The sequence below is a fragment of the Leptosomus discolor genome, chromosome 20 (assembly GCF_034619465.1).
Source record: "Leptosomus discolor isolate bLepDis1 chromosome 20, bLepDis1.hap2, whole genome shotgun sequence".
Classification (NCBI taxonomy): domain Eukaryota; kingdom Metazoa; phylum Chordata; class Aves; order Leptosomiformes; family Leptosomidae; genus Leptosomus; species Leptosomus discolor.
In genome coordinates, this window is record NC_141410.1 from 5,611,451 (window position 1) to 5,628,610 (window position 17,160).

General features: G+C 47.4%; 2 protein-coding genes across 2 annotated transcripts; both read left to right on the forward strand.

Annotated features, from left to right (window-relative positions):
* Positions 1 to 3,941: 3,941 nt before the first annotated feature.
* On the forward strand, positions 3,942 to 4,669 carry LOC147414072 (natriuretic peptides B-like). The gene is made up of 3 exons (XM_086476276.1): positions 3,942 to 4,055; positions 4,174 to 4,468; positions 4,644 to 4,669. Exons 1-3 carry the CDS (start codon positions 3,942 to 3,944, stop codon positions 4,667 to 4,669), a joined length of 435 nt encoding a protein of 144 aa, XP_086332402.1.
* A 4,511-nt stretch (positions 4,670 to 9,180) lies between these two features.
* LOC104341999 (natriuretic peptides A) lies at positions 9,181 to 11,128 on the forward strand. The gene is made up of 2 exons (XM_086476033.1): positions 9,181 to 9,300; positions 10,811 to 11,128. Exons 1-2 carry the CDS (start codon positions 9,181 to 9,183, stop codon positions 11,126 to 11,128), a joined length of 438 nt encoding a protein of 145 aa, XP_086332159.1.
* The last annotated feature ends 6,032 nt before the right edge of the window (positions 11,129 to 17,160 follow it).

Below are 17,160 nucleotides of genomic sequence, written 5' to 3' on the forward strand. Positions count from 1 at the left end.
AGATGTTCCGGGAAGAAGACATTCTGGTAACAAGCCTATTCCTAACAGGACGCCTGGATGTAAACTGCAACATGGAGCACAAACATCTACGCTAAGGAAGCTCATTGGCAGCTGCGTGTGTGCCGAATCTCTGGCGGTTCAGCTCCCATTAAGAAAGCCTGCTTGCACAGAGCAGCTAGAGTTCTAGTTTCTGGGCCTGCCTCAATCAGTTAAACTCTATGATTTGGTTCTGCTCCTTCTAACCACAAGTCCCAGAGAATGAAGGCAATCCAGGACCTGTTGGAGAGCTATTCAGAGCCAAACTAAAGAAAACTTTGTTCTTCTCTCATGCTATTTTCAATATACAGCTTCCACCCTGACGCCACAGACTTGCTCTAGGAAGGACCTCGGTACCACAAACTCATAAACATATGCTTCAACACTTCAGAGCTGACTATCAGAGACCAGAAAGCCCAGAATGATTTGTTAATGGAGACACTCTCCCCTTGCACAAGCTACCAACGCCTTCCCTCTCTATTTTCTTGCAATCTTTTACCCTTTCCATCTCTCTCACACATTTAGAAATTACCGTTAATTCTACGTGTCTGTGGCTATTCCATCTTCCAGAACCTTTCTCTCCTCAGACCAGTAGTTACAAGGCTATCCACACAAATCACAAGCAGAAAATTCAACAACATATCCCAAAGACTTCTCTAGTCAACAGTTTTTGTTAGGTCTTACGCTCTTTGCTACTTACTCTGTTTAAGTTAACTTTGATAACAAAGCAGCAGAAACAGTGAAAATGCCCTAAACAGACACTGGCAAGGAATGGTCTCATCACTCACATAGGCACCCCTGAGTACAAGCTCTTGAACAAAGGCATAGTCCATACAATGAATTTACTATACTCTGTGCTGCCTTTCCTAAGCAAAGCAACAAGAAAAATGAAGCATTTCACCAGTCAGATGAAGAATTAAAGTGGGGAAGAGAGGATGAAAGAATAAATCCTCTTTCAGCATAATTCACATGTCAATAGATGGACTACACATGTCTTAAAACTAATGCTGTTGTCTGGTCAGTGGGAACAGCTTTTCTAGATGGAGCCCCATAGACTTCACAGTAATTCACAGGTAAATTCTCCTGAAGGTCTGGAGTCTTGTTGGGCCATGCAGATAACACTCTGCCTTGTTGTACCTTCCATTATACAAAGGCCTCTGCCCCGCACAAACACAAGCAAAGAGATTTCTGATTCTTTGTTCTAACTTAACACACCTTCATACAGTCAGGAAGAGATTCTCACTTCTTTTCCCACAATACACAACAACTTACACTACAAAGAAGCAGACATGCTTTCTTGTAGGAGCTTGATAGAAAGCACCCAGCTTTCTTAAATAGAGTCCCTCTTCAGGTATGCTAGCCCCAGGGCTGGCCCAGGTGCAAACTGTATGGTGGAAAGGTTAATCCACACAGCCCATGGTGTCAAACAATGAAAAGCTACTATCTCATGACAGGTGGTGTTAATGGGAAGGTTACAGCCTCCTTCCTAATAATCCTGGGTCCGATAGCTTGCTCCCAACTCTCCATAACCCTAGAGCAGGCACATTCTCATAGGCATAAAAGTTTCCTCATGTTGAAATTTCACTCAAAATCCAACGAAGGGTAAGTGCTACTGGAGTTTGTTTCCTGACCGTCCTGAGCCTTTTTCCAAACTCAGTTAAACTAACATAAACTGTGGGTCATTGAAATTATTTGCAGATAAAACAACAGGTCAGAGGAGGTTGAAGACTGAGCTGTGGGTGCTTGTGAACAGAATTCTACAGAAGATGAATAAGAAACAGATAAGAGCTCCAATACCACAGAGGCTGAGCTGGTAATGTGCTGTCCCGTCATCTGACATTTTGCGTGAACATTATTAAAAGCCACATTTCAGAAAGCAAGAACAATTTATTTCACATGAAAGGCTCCATAATTAGATCCCTAGGACTGCAGCCAGGTGTGTTTGTACTTCAGGCAATTTGCTGAGTTCTATTAACATTTAAAAAATCAAAGCTAACCTTTGAAGTTAGTGTGCCAGTCAGATGGGTAAGTTCATCTCTAGCCGTGTCATTTCCATCTTGCTCTAAGCAGCAGCGCACGAATTTACAGACTGGGATTACAGAAGTTCATTCACATATCGTACTTTCAAAACACACACCTCAATTCTCTGCCAGATTCTTCTTTCCTGTGCTGCTTTAAACAAAACCACTTGCCAACTGTTAAGGCTGCTGGATGCAGAGATCATTGTCCCACCCCAGCTGATATTGCTAGTTTGATTCCAATCAAAGCTGAATTATGTCAGCTGTAGGTAGATTTGTGGAACAGAAGGACAAGAAAATGGGGGAAGGAGATGTAAAAACATAATGTATGTTGTTGGTAGTTCATACAGCACCTAGCAATAATAAGTCCACAACAGCTTGGTTCAAAACCCTCTGAACTCAGAGGAAAGGCCTTCTTTGGCTCTGCTGAGCTTCAGGTCAACCTCTGAAATAAGGGCCCAAGCAAAAATCACCGCATATCAAGTGAAAACAGAGAGATTTATGAGTGTACTGGCTAAGCAAACGAGGAGGGCAGAAGGAAGAGACAGTGCAATTGCTTTAATATTACCCTGTCTGCTGCTCTACCCACTGGATATCATGGGTTCTGCCTTTCATTCTGTAAGGATCTAACAGAGTGATCTTGATTTGCATGCCAGGACCAGTGGAAACTACTTATTTATAGTTGAAACTCAAAATTCACACAGGAGAGTTGCTGAAAGTTTTACTAAAGTTAGTAAGAAACTGATGTAAAGTTCTGAGGCAAAATAAGTGAAAGTTTCATACACACAGGCTGCCTGTTACAGTCCCCAAATTGGTAATGCAGAGACTTTTACCCAGGGAGCCTAAATCCAAAGTTCTACAAAATCTCTTTCTTTGGGGCAAGGCCCCTGGGCTTTCTGGAAAGAACTTTTGTTTCATAGGAATTTCTCACTCCAACCCAAGCTGCAGAGGACAGAACACACCATCATTTATGGGAAAGATGGTGGGATATGAGGATAGGATGGGGACTGATTCACTGCTGTAGCTAGGGCATGACCAGAGAGCAAGTAAAGTTTACAGCAAAGCAGTCAGCTATACCATTGCTCAACGCAGATTTAGGCCACTAAAATGTTAGTGCGTCTTAGCTATAGAGGGAAGGGTTTGCAGACAATGCCAGAGAAAGTCAAGAACCATCATCATATGGACTTGCACAGAAAGAAAATCTCCTAAACTCCTAAACTCAGGACGTGGTCTATTCACATAGCATAAAAATATGTATACAGAGAAGAAAAAGCTGTTGGGAGCTGCTGCAGACAGAGGACAATTTCTGATTCCCCTCACTTCTCTCCCTCATGGAGGAGAAATTATCCACTCCTTATCCCCTTGGAGGGGAAATCAACCCCCTGCTTGGGCCAGCTCATAGCTCCTGCATGCCTGCAGATGTAAGACAGAGCAAACAGGCAGAAAGTGCCAGGTCCTTTCACTGCATCAACTCGTATCTAACAGTGATGGAGAGTGGAGGGGGAGGGAATCACTGGGAAAATGAGTGCTGCCAAGAGGGGAGGAGATGACTCAGGGCAGTTCTCTCTGGAGGAGCTGCTGCACTCCGGAGACCCCCTCTCCTGGAGGGTCACCTGTGGGGCCAGTTGTAACCAGTTCCCTTATCGAAGCCGGGGGGCAGAGTGCGGCACTCCGGCTCCTGCGGGGATCTGGCAGGAGGCAGCTGAGCTCCCTCCGGGCAGAAAGTGGGGATTATAAGGAGAGGCATCCATGGGCAAAGCAGCGACACGGTGCCGAGCCGGGATAGGATAGGATAGGATAGGATAGGATAGGATAGGATAGGATAGGATAGGATAGGATAGGATAGGATAGGATAGGATAGGATAGGATAGGATAGGATAGGATAGGATGCAGATCCCGGCTCTCTGCTGCGGGGCCTCGCTGCTGCTGCTCGTCCTGCCATGGGCCGGAGCGCAGCCAGCCGGTGGCGAGCACGGCGCGGACCTGCTGCGGTCCCTGCAGGTACCGGGGTTCCCGGGGCGGCCACCCGCACCCGTCCCGCAGGGGCCAAGCGGGCAGGAGCGGGGCTCCCTGTCCCCCCGCCGCGGCCGCCGGTCCTCCCCTGTCCTTCTCTCTCCAGGACCTCCTGGAGGCTCTGGGGCAGCTCCGGGAGGAGGAAGGGGAACCGGGCCTGGAAGACGAGCCGGTGGCCGGGGCTGAGGACGGCGGCTCCGAGTGGGACCTCCCGGAGGCGGAGAGCAGCCCGGCGGGTGCCCCGTTCCCGGCGCCCAGCCCTCCCCAGCCGGCGGAGGGACAGAGCCAGTGGAGGAGCCTCCTCTCCTCCTACAGACGGAGGCACTTCTCCGGCTGCTTCGGGACGAGGATGGAGAGGATCGGCGCGCAGACGGGGCTGGGATGCAACCAGTACAAAGCCCGTAGGTCCCGGGTTAGAGCCCGCGGCTCCCCGCGGCGCAGCGGAGCGGGGGAGGCCGGAGCTCGCCCCTGCCCGCCGAAGCGGAGGCGGCCGGGGCAGCCGCTGAGAGGGGCCGCTGTCCCCGGCTGAAAGCCTCGGAGCGGCTCCCCCAGCAGCGCTCTGCCCTTCTCTCCCAGGTTTCTGGAGGAGAGGGAGAAGCTGAAGCCGGGACCGGCTCCCAAGCGCTTTCTGAGCCTCCAGGCCGGTGTCCAGCAGCCAGACTCCCCCGGAGCTCCACAGGGGTGGGGTATGGAGCAATAAACTTTTGTACAAAGCCTGCATTGCCTTTTGTGAGTGGTTTTTCGGTCACGGCATAGCACGCGGTCAGAGGACACAGAAATCCCCTCCCGAGCGCTCCTCTCCCTCTGCCTTAAGGGCTCGGTCCCGACCCTGACCACAGCATCCCACCCGGTCCGGACAAGCCTTTGCCGGAGGGTCGCGGCAGCAGGAAGGATGGCAGCTGCATCCTTCCAGGACAACGATCAGTCCAGCGACTCTCCACGCTGCACTGACAAGGCGCTGTCAGGCACCGACGCCGGCTCTGGGACCGCAGCAGTGAGCTGGGAAAGCCCTTCCCGACGGCTTCACCGCTGCCAGCTGTGAATCCTCCCGGGAGGCGCGCACCGGGCTCGGGGTTAATCCCGCGTACTGTCCCACCCGCGCCCCTGTCCCACGGGCTAAGCCCGCTGGTATCAGCGCAGTGTTTGGCAGGGCGGACCGGCATGGGGTGCCTCTCGGGACAGAAGGAACTGCAGCGCTTTAAAAAGGCATTTGGCAGCCGCTGCGGAGCGGGTGCCGCTGCGGGCGGAGGCGTTCAGGACCCGGGACAGACGCCAGTCGCCCCGCCGGGCTCCCGCCGCGCCGCCCGCGCCTGCCCGCGGCTCGGCCCCGCCGCCCGGCCCGCAGCGCAGCCCAGCCCAGCGCCCCCCGCACGGCCGCTTTTCCCCAAGCTCATGTCAGTCGGCTTCAGCGGAGCCCCCTCGCTCTTCTGCCCGGGTTCTTGTGCAAAGCCCTCTCCAGACACGGCTGGGAAGCGCACGGAGCCCTGAACAGACCGGCAGGCTCCCGGCGCTGCCGAACACCGGCTGACCGGGAACCGGGAGAGGCAGGGCCCCTGCTGCCTGCGTTGGGCCTGGAGAGTCCAGCAAAGGAAGGGGCAGCCACATCACAGGGATAGGATATCCCGATCAGCGGGAGAAACAACCCGCGTTTGGGATGAAAATAAGTTTCCTTCCCCCTGGAAGAAGTAAGGCACCACTTAACTATCTTCATTGCAGCATGGTCTGTCCTATGATCTTGATGCTGCATGCCCTGCACTGGACATTATGACATTTCCCTTTTGCTTCCCACACTGATGGCCTCATCTCTTCATTTCCTTCTTCATCTAATCGAATTATGAGGCAGCAAAAGAGCACTTGGGTGGGGTGCAGCATAGTCTTGTCAAAGGATTTAGTAGCTGGGAGATGAAAGGAATCCAGATCCAGCCCCTTCCTCAGAACAGGACTACATAGGCTCTTTACACTCAGCTCACATTCTAGTTCTCTTCAGCTGCAAAAATGGCAATAGGAGAATGGACATCACTGGACAGACGTGGAGCAGGTAGAGGCATCCATTAGGACAGATCCACGAGCCCCCAGGCTTATAGTCCTTAGTCTTACAGGGCTGAAAAACAAGGATATCTCATCAGCCTGCTGTGCTGGGGAAGGGGTAGCATCACCCTCAGCTGAGCTCTGCCCATGTACCATCCTCCTCCTCACAGGGATCCACACATAGGGCTGCCAGCAGGACCCTTGGTGCTCTCCTGCTCTGCTCTGAGCAACCAGCATCGCTTTCTAATGGAGCCTCATGTCCCCCCACTTCCCACTGCACACCCTGGGATGCTGAGGAAATGTGCCAATTTCCCAGCCCTAAAACTGGTCACAGAATGCTTTTTTTAAGAACCTCCTGCCCTGTTAAAACTCCCAACAGGGGTTTTACCAAGCAAATGGCCAGCTGAGCATGGGCAATGCCTGGATCTTGACTATCCATTGCGGGACTGTAAAGCCTTTAATCACATTAATCTTGCCAGGATGATGACACTGAGATACCACAAGCAAACAAACAAGTGAGCTTTATAGCTTCAACAATGAGTTGAGCTGAGTTCTGACATTTTACACTCCATTTGCTTTGGCAGGACTGCGAGATGGATAATGAAGGGCAGAATTTGGCTTTAAAAATGTAGCTACTGTGACGGCTGGCCATTTTATCCCATCTCCATGCTTCCATATATAGTATATGAAGAGTGCACAGAAATCTTCCTGTATTAGAAAAGTGTCGTCAAGGCTGAAGTCAGGCCCCTACATCTCATTTCTCTGCTGTGGAATACAGAAGATGGAAAAGGAACAAACCAGTAAAAGAAAGGAGTATCTCTGGGTCCAGGTTATTAAATACAATCCTGGAATATTAGATTGTTTCACAGGGACAGGTCAAAGCTAAATATTTCACAACTGTTCCTTCATTTTCTTGCTGCCGGTTTGTGCCCTGGGGGTTGCTTTACAGATGCGCTGAGCTCTCGGGCAAAACTCAGATCAAGTGACAGAATGTTTTTGCACAGAGACAGCACTAGAGAGTACTTAGCGGGTGGGGGGGGGCAGTGAAAAGAAAGAAACAAAAAATAAAACAACAACAGATTCTAGTTAGCTTAAATTGGACACACAGTATTAATGAATAATTCTGGTTTATCTTCTCACACTTTCTCAGTTTACAGAACGAAATTATGCCCTGGCACAAACAAACACACACACCCCCAAGAGCAGCAGTGACAGAACACTGGTAACTAATTAGTGAATTATACAGACACTGCAGTATGGAGTGTTAATTAAAAAAAAAAAAACAAAAAAAAAACCAAAAAAGCTATTGGGATCTTAGTTCTTTCTTAGTAGCACAAAATAAGAATGTGTTGGGTCACACAATGGTACAAAAAACCAAGTACTGCCTCCATGTACTGAAAAAAGAAAGCACTGGGGAAAAGTAGAGAGTGCTCTTATAATAAAGGACTTTATCACAACGTATGCAGAGTTGGGCTGACTTCAGGCTATATTAGGAAAAAGTAGCATTTGAGTTTGACTTCACAACCTTGAGAATGTCCTTTCTAGTATAATTTTGGTAGCTGATCATGTGAACAGTGTGTGCACATGTTTGTACACAAACACCATGTTAAAACATTTAAGACATGAGAAATATTTTATTGTTCTATTATTATTTAGAAACTGTACTCAGGAGATTCTTTCAAGGTCTATATTCATATTAAAAGTCAGCAAATTATTACTAGACTGACATAGTCAACTTTCTCATATATTCACTCTCGTTTAAATTTAAAATAACAACAAATGTTAGGAAAATTAAGGACAAACAATATGCTTCATGATTTAAAGCTCTCCTGCAGTTCTGTAAAAAAGATTAATTTTTAGTTGCACTATATGCACAAAGACAACTCTGGAAGAGGAATTTGCAGCAAATCTGCCTTTTGTAATTTCTCGTTTAAGCATAGGCAGTTTTTAGCTAATCTTGAAAACTTCGGCTCTCAAAGACAAAAAAAATATACTTTTTGGTTTTAATATATGAAATGAAACATTTCATTTTAACCCCTCCCGAAACACACATATATACACAAATTCAGTCATTCTTCCTTGGAGCCAGATTCTGATACCTTTGCTGAACAACACCGAAAGCCATCTACCTAAAGTCCTTGTTGAGCAAGTTGCTTTCTTGTATGGTGGTACAAGAAGATCATTCCTGAATCTGACCATCTCTTCTTTAAATTCTACTGATGTAGGGTCAAGCCTTACCATCAACGTTTAAAGAAATCCCATTGATTTAAACGTTTAGCTGTTATTAAAGACTAGTGCTTTTCGATGGTGCCGAAGCCAGTTGTCATGGGGGGCTGGAGGTACTCGGTGTCCCTGCAGAGTCAGTCTAGAAGTTATCGCCTGGATGGACGTGCAGAGCGGGGTGCCTCTGTTGTTGGCAACACACAAAGTCTCAGCAGTGATATCACCTCAACAGCAAAGGAAAAAGTGTCCCAAACCTGGGATTTTCAGCACACTCCATGGTATGCGGTGGCTGTGCGTATTCCATATATAGAAGGAAAGTGTGCACGATACTTTAGGTGTCCTAAAAGTAGATTTATCTTCAGCCTTTACTGTCCACCAAATACTCATCTGAAAACCTATTGTTTTCCCTGTAAAAGGTAATTTCCCTATGGAAAGCTTCTAACCGAGCAGTTTAGAGCAGATTCAGGGTTGTTTCCCATCTCCATAAATCTGACCATAGGGGTCTCTTGAAAGAAAATTGCTAAGAATTTCCAACTGGACTATGTAATCACAGCGCCTGGTATCAAGAGGAGGGGGAGTGACATGAAATCACTGACTTGTGACATACATTCCTCAGCAACAGCAGCTGCTGCCTAATGACAGCTAATAAAGGGAATCTTCCCTTGACAGAGCTGCATGCCTGCAGTGGGACTGGAATGTGCCCCAGATAAATCCACTGATAACCTAGGAAGCAGAGATCACACCCAAAGAGTATAAAAGACAAGCTTTGGAAGAGAGAGGATAGGACAAGGAAGGGAGTGATCTGAAGACACATCTCAGAAGAAACAACTTGAACTTCCCTATTCCCAACGAACCCGGCACCATGGACACTAAAGGCTCATTTTCCTGTGGCTTCCTCTTGCTGCTGCTCATCCAACTCCAGCCCAGCAGAGCCAACCCTATCTACAGCCTCAGCCCTGCCAAAGAACTGGCCAGCATGGAGGTGAGGACTCTCTCCTTTTGCAAGGTTAAAATTTGGGGTGCTTAGCAGAGTGTGAGGTGGTGGTTTTGCCTTTCTTTTGCACGATCGGAGAGCCACATCAGGGATCATATGCCAGGGGACAAAGTCTCAGCTCTTCACAGGGGTGAAGAAGTTCTATAGAGCCATATCCTCCAGTGCTGGGTTCACTTGGGCTCCTGGGTAGCAGTGGGAAACAAAATTCTGACACTGTGCAATGTCTGCTGTGGGGAAAAAAAAAATCATCACAGCAGCTCTGTAAGAACAAACAGAAAACTTTCAGGTGGGCTCCTCTTTATCCCTCTAAATGGCAGGAACAGTGACACAAGACAGCCATACGGCTCTAGCTTTGCAGATTTAAGAGAACTGGCTGCATGTGGATGGGAGATGAGGAGGTAAAGTGGAGCATCCAAAGTCAAACTTTTAGAAAAGCTGCTAGAGGAATAGTATGATCATTTAGTGTGACTCATCTAGAGAAGTTTCTAGAGCTATGTAATTACCAGGTGCCTATTTTAATAAATGATAGGGAACACCCATTGTTGCAGTACAATACAAACTTAAGAGTCACTCTTGCAAGATGAAGTCTGAAAACTTTCCTTACCAGTGACCAGCTTCTCACAGCATCAGACCCTGAGAACAAACTCCCTAAGGTGATAAGGACAGTGCCAGCCAAAGCTAAAACTGTCCCATGCCTCTAGACTGTTTCTAGCAGCCAGCTGAGAAGAGTGGTTTCCAAACGCATTCACCATCAAGCAAGCCACAAGGCTCACTCCTCTCCACTCCACTTCTAGAGATGGACCATTAGATTCCTCTAATTGTTGAGCTGCCCTTGAGGAGGTTATCTGATCCCTGTTAAACAAAGCTTTAAAAATTATAGAGAACGGTACCCAGGAAGAAGTCACATAGCAGACGTAAATTTAGCATACAGGTATTTTCAGGGAGATGCGTGTCACTTCAAAGAGTAGCAATCCTGTAACTCCTGGCACAGAGATTAGTGAAAATGCCAAGAGTTTCTCCAAGTGATGTCCATGGAAATAGTCAGGGGTGACAGGTAAGCCGATGGTCTTAGGCAAAAAAAAAAAAGGCGGAAGCCAACTGCTGGCAAGCAGCATTGCCGGCAACTTCTGAGAACATGGGAGTGAATTATGGATTCAGAGGTACTTTGAGATGGTGTACCACCAGTGGGTTGAGTAGTATCTCCCTGTGCAACTCACACCTTGTTTTTTTCTCTGTCAAGAGCTCTTCTAACCTTGCCAGTAAGATACACTTTGGTGGCAAGCAGCTCTCAGCTAGAGCTACCCATAGGTGGAATTAACGTGAACAGGGATTTACTGCGTAGGACAGAGCTCAACCACCACCAGCAACCTGGGATCCAACCCGACAGTCTCCCCAGGCTGGCTATAGGACCATCGATGAATGCAGAATCGGATGGCTGGAAGATCTAGCAATTGACCACAAAACTAGGAGTTTCATTAAATTAATCCTTCTCTTGTAGGCTCTGCTGGAGAGACTGGAGGATAAGTTTGCAATGATTGAAGTCCTGGAGTCCAATCCTGACTTGCAAGTACCCAAACCCCAGGATGAGATCCCACCGGAACTTATAGATGACACTGATAACCAGAAGGCTGAACCCAGGCTAGCACCCAGCCCCCCTCTGTCCTACAGGGATCCCTTCCTCAAGAGACTGAGGGGGCTGCAGATGCCCAGGATGATGAGAAATTCTGGCTGCTTCGGAAGGAGAATTGATAGAATTGGCTCCCTGAGTGGAATGGGTTGCAATGGTGAGTCCTGCTTAAGCCATTTTGCTGAATAGAATAGACTGCATGTGCCTCATGTGAAAAGGGAGAAGCAGATTCTCACTTAAGTCTTTAATAAGACACAGTTTGAGAACGGAATTCATTTTAGCCTAATATTTAAGCTAGCATTAGTTTTTCAAAAGAAATCCTGTGTCTAATGATTTGGTAGCTAAAAGCACTGCTGACAATGGTGGTATATATACTGGGAGAGAAACAAACTGTAGTAACATTTATTTCATGTTTGGCTTGCAGGTTCCAGGAAGAATTAGGACAACCTCCCTGTACCCTACTCTGAAGAATGCTTTTACAGTACCTGTTCCTCCCAAGATGAAAGCCGGATGCTTTCTAAGCTCCTCAACAGAAAGTTATTCCTATTTTTATTTATTTATTTATTTATTTATTTGATGTTTTTTAAAGAACATTTCTTACTCTAGCACCAAGAGACCATCTTTAAATAAAACTAACACGTTAGACATCTACGCTGGACCTCTCTCCTGTCTGTTGCATTAAAATTTCTTGTATTTTCCTAAAGTCAAAAGCCTATGTTTTATTGGTACTCTAGTACCCACAAGGCTGGATCTTACACAAGACGGAGAAAGCATGAACTTGGTAGTAATGAAAACAAGTTTTTCACTAGAGTTTTTGCCTCTGCACTAAGGAATTATAACAGATTAGCAGGAAAAAAATCTGCTCAACATTGAAAGACTAGCATGAGTCCTCCTATAGACAGGGTTTCAGTAACAAGAGAGTCCTTTTGCTGGTATAGATTATTTACTCAAGGGAACTGCCACAAACCCCTCATGTAAACAAAATTTACATGAAAAGAAATAAGAAAAACCACAACACTCCACAAGTTTCAAGATAACAAGAGGGAGGAAAGGGAATTCATTGTATATGCTTTCTAGCACTGACCAAATAAAGGTTACGAGCATCAACAGAAAGATACATCATCAACTGTGTCTTGTCTCACTCTGCATGGGGCTGAGGTACTGATCCCCATTGTTTCTTGCTGGTTCCTCAATGGGCTTGAATCCCATCACGGTATTTCCCATGTGGGGGCAGGTGGGATCACACCAATTACAAAGCAGCTTGAACAAAACATCTATCACTTTCTGGGAATGGCCCCTCAAAGTTGTTCTACACATGGCTAATGGGAACACTGCAAGTCTGATAAAGGTTTCATTTAAGCCTTTGTAGTTAGATTTCACACCTATGATCTGAATTTGGCCCAAATCACGTTCTCCCACCCACCCCCCCCCACCCCCAAACAGTGTTATATTGCCAAGACCACATCCAGTTAGCACCCCAAGGACCAAATACCTTGGATTCCCAAGTCAGCCACAGCAATTGCATTGAGCCCAGGCTGAACTCAACTGTCCTGTGATTACACATACTGCTAGAAACTGCATTATTTTGAGCATCTAAATTTGGGTCTCATTCCTAGCATCCATTACTCGAGCACCCCAGACAGTTCGCTCAGGGCCTAAGACCACAGCAGCACCAGGACAGACTCAACTGCAGGAGGTTAATTCTGACTTTGCTCACGCATATGCACACAGGGAGAGGAACGATACTTGGTGAGGGTAGGCTACGGGGAGGCGGACGTGCCAGAGCCACGGCAGTTGCTGACAACAGCTCTCAGGAGCCACAGCTACAGTGAAACCGTACGTTTGAGTGCTGAATGGCACACCACTCCTGCACATGCCTGTTTACAGCTAAGGCTGCTGTACCACTTTAACAGGGCTTATGTCACACATCACATTTCTGACAAGCTGCCCTCCCAGTCACTCCCTGTACTGCTGACACGGCCTCTGAGAGGGAAGAAGAGCAGAAGCCTGCTCCGAGGGAATCATTCTGCCCCACTCCAATGAGAAACAACACCTAGTGTGATACAAATCACATGTCAGAGCCTCTCCTTCCAGCAGCACCAGCCAAAGATAAAATACTCCATGCAATAGCACCCACACAGGTTTCCCTGGCAGGAGAACTGGTTCCCAGGTCAAGGCTCCCAGCAGCTACCATCCCTGCAGTGACTTTGCATTCACTCAGAGGCAGTTTCACAAATCGAGGTGGTGTGAAGTCACCCTTTGGGGAGCCTTTGTGGGGATAATGGGGCTTTGTCTTCTCAAAGAGGCTTTCCAAACACACCCCTGCAGCCACCTCTTTCCTGCTGCAGCAGGATGGGAACCTGCAGGTGGATCCCTCCCCACTAGCAACCAGCAACAGCCTGACTTCCCATGTGCTGCTATAAAGGAAAGCAAAAACAATCCTCATACTCTAGCAGTAACGGCCCTCGCTGGAGCTGAATTTTACCCAGCCAAGCAAATCTTGCTTAGACACTAAATTTCCCCTCCCTGCCAGCGCCTCAAGGCACAAAACACTAATGAGTTCAGTGGAATGTGCTAAAAATGGCAAGAAAAGTTGGCACTGCCTGACCCAAAGCCAGGTGGGTCCAGTATTAACAGCAAGCCAGTTCCCGGTGGAACAAGTCTGTATTGGCTTGCAGACAGTATGTTAATAGACCCTGCGGTCTGGGAGAACCTAATTGAGAGTAGGCAATCTAGGAAAAAAAAGCATCTCTCTGGCTGGATTTTTACTGCTCCCATAAACACACTGAGCTGTAAAGCTCCCCCAGGGAACTCTCACAGTCAGGTTGGAATAGGACTGCACACAGAAACAAGCACTTGGAAAAGCTGAATGAGAGAAACTTAGCGCTGATTGGCACTACAGGCAAAGAGCATCACCCCCAAGGACAAGCAAAGCTACCACTGTTGCTGTGAGAGCTGGGTCAGAGACAGCAGGGAACAGTCTTGGGAATAGTCGCAAACAAGTACACAGACAAAAGCAATCCACTGCTTATGGAGAAAGTGAGGACATCTGAAAGCTAAACGGCTCTCTAGAGCTATATTGATCGCTTTCTAAAGAGGGTACAGAAAGCCTGTGGCCAAGGGGATGCATGTAGAAAACATAAAAGGCTCCACTAGGAACTTGCTTTCAGTGAGGCCCGGAATTTCAGCCTGTAGGTGCAGAAATGAAGGGTCCTGGAGCAAGCTAGTGAGTGAGTTAATTTATCCCTTGTTTCCCAGAACAGCCACATACACTGTGACCCAGCAGTATCAATGGCAAGTGCCACAGCTCTGTTCTTCACTGAAGGTCAGCAGGCTGACCTTTACTGCAGGGGCAAAAAAGAGGCACAAGCAGTTACCCCAGCATGGGATGCATTACACCTTCATGCTCTACCTTACTTTGCAGCAACCTGGACTTGCGTTCATGGCGCAAAGATTCAAAGGACAGCCCTGTCGTCCCATACACACATCAGCTGCTAACCTGACAGCCTTCTATTTCTCCCACTGCTGCTGTCACTGCAGTGGATTTGCACAGCTGCACGTGCTATCCATGAAAGGATGCAGGTATTCCTTTTAACTAGGCCCTGCTCTTTTCCAGCAGTAGCCAGTTCTGCACAGACCCATGTCTAAATGTGAGGTAGCTTCCTTCAGATTTGTAGTGGATGTGCCTTTGGTGCCTGTAAATTTGGGAAACTAATCCTGGTAGAACTTTTTGGAAGAAAATACGGGATTTGACTGGAGGAAAACCAAGCAGTATCAGATATTTGTGAGGGCATGAACTGAAGATACGTTACTCTTCAGTTGTGCATTAATTCCTACTAAGTCTTCACACCTATCCAAGACACATCTCAGTCTTCTACAGAAACTTCCCCGAGAGGAAGGTAAGGTTGGTGACATGTCAATAATAGTGTAGGAAAGAGGCTAGTGGCCATGCAATCAAACAAGCGCTTCAGAGGTTTGCTCTAGGAACTGTGCTGTGAGTTGGCCCCAGGACAGGGAATCAGATTAGTTTGTAATTGTGAACAACTGCAACGCAAGAGCTGATGTCAAAAACAGCTAATGCAGGTTAGGTTCCAAGTAATTATTCAGCACTGAGCATGGGGCAGGGTCTGGAAATCCCACCCTGCCAGGCACCAGAATGCTTTATAAACCTTAATCAACCCCTCCGCAATACATGACCCAGGATGCATCCAAGTGCTGTCATGCTCATTGTGCAAAGGAAGAAATACCCCAGCGGGATCAGAGAAGGACCAGGCTAACATCTTCCACGCAGCTCTAATGACATTTGCCACCTCCTGCAATGCCAGACTTCATGCTCACTTCCTAACAGCTTCTGGCAGTAACCCCGAGCAGCAGTGTCTAATTCAGCAGCTTTGCGTCCTTTGAACTTTGAAATACAGTAATTACACTAGCACGCTTCATGCACCCTGTTAAGGCATGAGCCTCATTTGGAAAAGTGGTCTGGTTGGTGCGGGGTCTTTTTGCAAATTAGATTTGAGGGTTTCTGTCCCCCTCAGACACGGCACTATCCCTTTCCAGCTTCCCACTAGACGAAATGTTTCACTGAAATCCCAGTCTGCAGGCAAGAATGCCAAGAGGAGCTGTCACCGCTGCTTTGTTTCTCTAAGAACTCTTACGTGAAGCATAGGGCACACATCCTCCGCTGCTGCAGGGAAGTGTGGAGCTGGGCCAATTCGCCTAACAATCTGGCCATAACCAGCTTGCTCGACTTACTTTCACTGAAGCTTGCCCCTCAAAGGCCTTTGCTGATGGACATCTGCTTGATAGGCATGTCCCACTCATCCTGAGAAGAAACTCTTTACGGACAATAGTACATGGGCATCGTGCCCAAAGACAGAGGCTACCAGCAGGATGGTCATACAGTTCAGAATTTAGCAGGAAGCCTGTTGACAACTCTGCCGTGCTGAGGACGGCCTCTCCCAAATCTCCCGCGTGTTCACCCAGAGGAACAGCTCCCATTAGACAGTCGGCACCCAGTTGTCCAATACTTGTCTCAATTTTCACACCAAAGAAGGAAGAGTCCAGAGGTGTTGCTGAGAGATAAAGGAAGGGGAATCTTTTCTGGTGCTTTTCTCACACCTTCGAGGTATGAAACGTCTTGAAACAAATCAAGAATGTAAGAAACAATGTAAGGCAGCAGATGTCCCTGTGCTGTCATTCCCTGCTGAAGCTGAACCATTGCCACCCCAGTGACAGCTGCTACGGACAAATAACTTTAAAAGGGAATATTCTGCTAGCTCCAATCCCCAATCCTTTACCAGAGCAAATGATAGAATGCAGTGGGCTTTGTTCTTTGAGATTTATTCCTGCCATCACTGCAAGTATGAAGAGAAGAGCTCTCAAGATCAGTCTCACAGCGAGGAGACAGAAAACACCAGAGTGAAACAAGAAGGCAGGAAGAAACTTTTAAGATCACAGGGTGGGCTCTTGTACCTCGCTGCTGGCAACCAGAAACAGCTGCTGCCTTTAGTCCTTTTCACTGATCGCTGGTAACAGTTTCCGAGGCCAGCCTTCCCATCACCCCTTCTGAACAAAACAAAAGGAATTACTACGACCGGGGTTCCCAGTTCAAAGAATCCTGAGCACGTCAGCTCCCCTCTCAACAGCACAACTTACCCTTTGTAAACAGAAGTTTATACCGTGCCTGTTTTCTGTTTTCCTAGCAGCAGACTCTACCTCTCAGTGATATACTTCCACAAAAAAAAAGGAAAAAAAGGACACAAACAAAGCTTACAGTTGTGACCATGGTTTGGGGTCTTTTATGCGGGAAGGAAGGAGGATTTGTAAGACCTTTGCCCTACCTTCCCATCTCCTGAATGCTCTCTTGGAAAATGAGCAGGATCTCATATAGAAAAAGAAGTGGACTTGAGAGCAGGGGAAGTTTTAAGAAAACAGAACGCAGTGAGGAGGCAGCTAGGGTCAGGCCTGCTATGCTGGGAATTGGGAAGAAGCAAAAGAAAGATAAAATCAATGTGTAAAGTCGGCCATTCCACAGAGATATTCTCTAGTGAAAGCACCAAGAAGCTGCTGGGGAAATCAGCAAGGGTCTCAGGGTTGTCCTCTCTTTTCTGTTCAAGTCACAAGTTCTTCAACACAGTATTGTTTTCTATGTTCATCTATTCAAACTGGTATATATGGGTTCCAGTCTCCTGCTCCTAGATGCTTAAGAAACACTAAAATGA

Coding starts and splice junctions, on each gene's coding strand:
- LOC147414072 (XM_086476276.1), top strand. CDS start 3,942: ATGCAGATCCCGGCTCTCTGCTGCGGGGCCTCGCTGCTGCTGCTCGTC. Junction 4,056..4,173: donor ACCTGCTGCGGTCCCTGCAG/GTACCGGGGTTC, acceptor TTCTCTCTCCAG/GACCTCCTGGAGGCTCTGGG. Junction 4,469..4,643: donor ATGCAACCAGTACAAAGCCC/GTAGGTCCCGGG, acceptor CTTCTCTCCCAG/GTTTCTGGAGGAGAGGGAGA.
- LOC104341999 (XM_086476033.1), top strand. CDS start 9,181: ATGGACACTAAAGGCTCATTTTCCTGTGGCTTCCTCTTGCTGCTGCTC. Junction 9,301..10,810: donor AAGAACTGGCCAGCATGGAG/GTGAGGACTCTC, acceptor CTTCTCTTGTAG/GCTCTGCTGGAGAGACTGGA.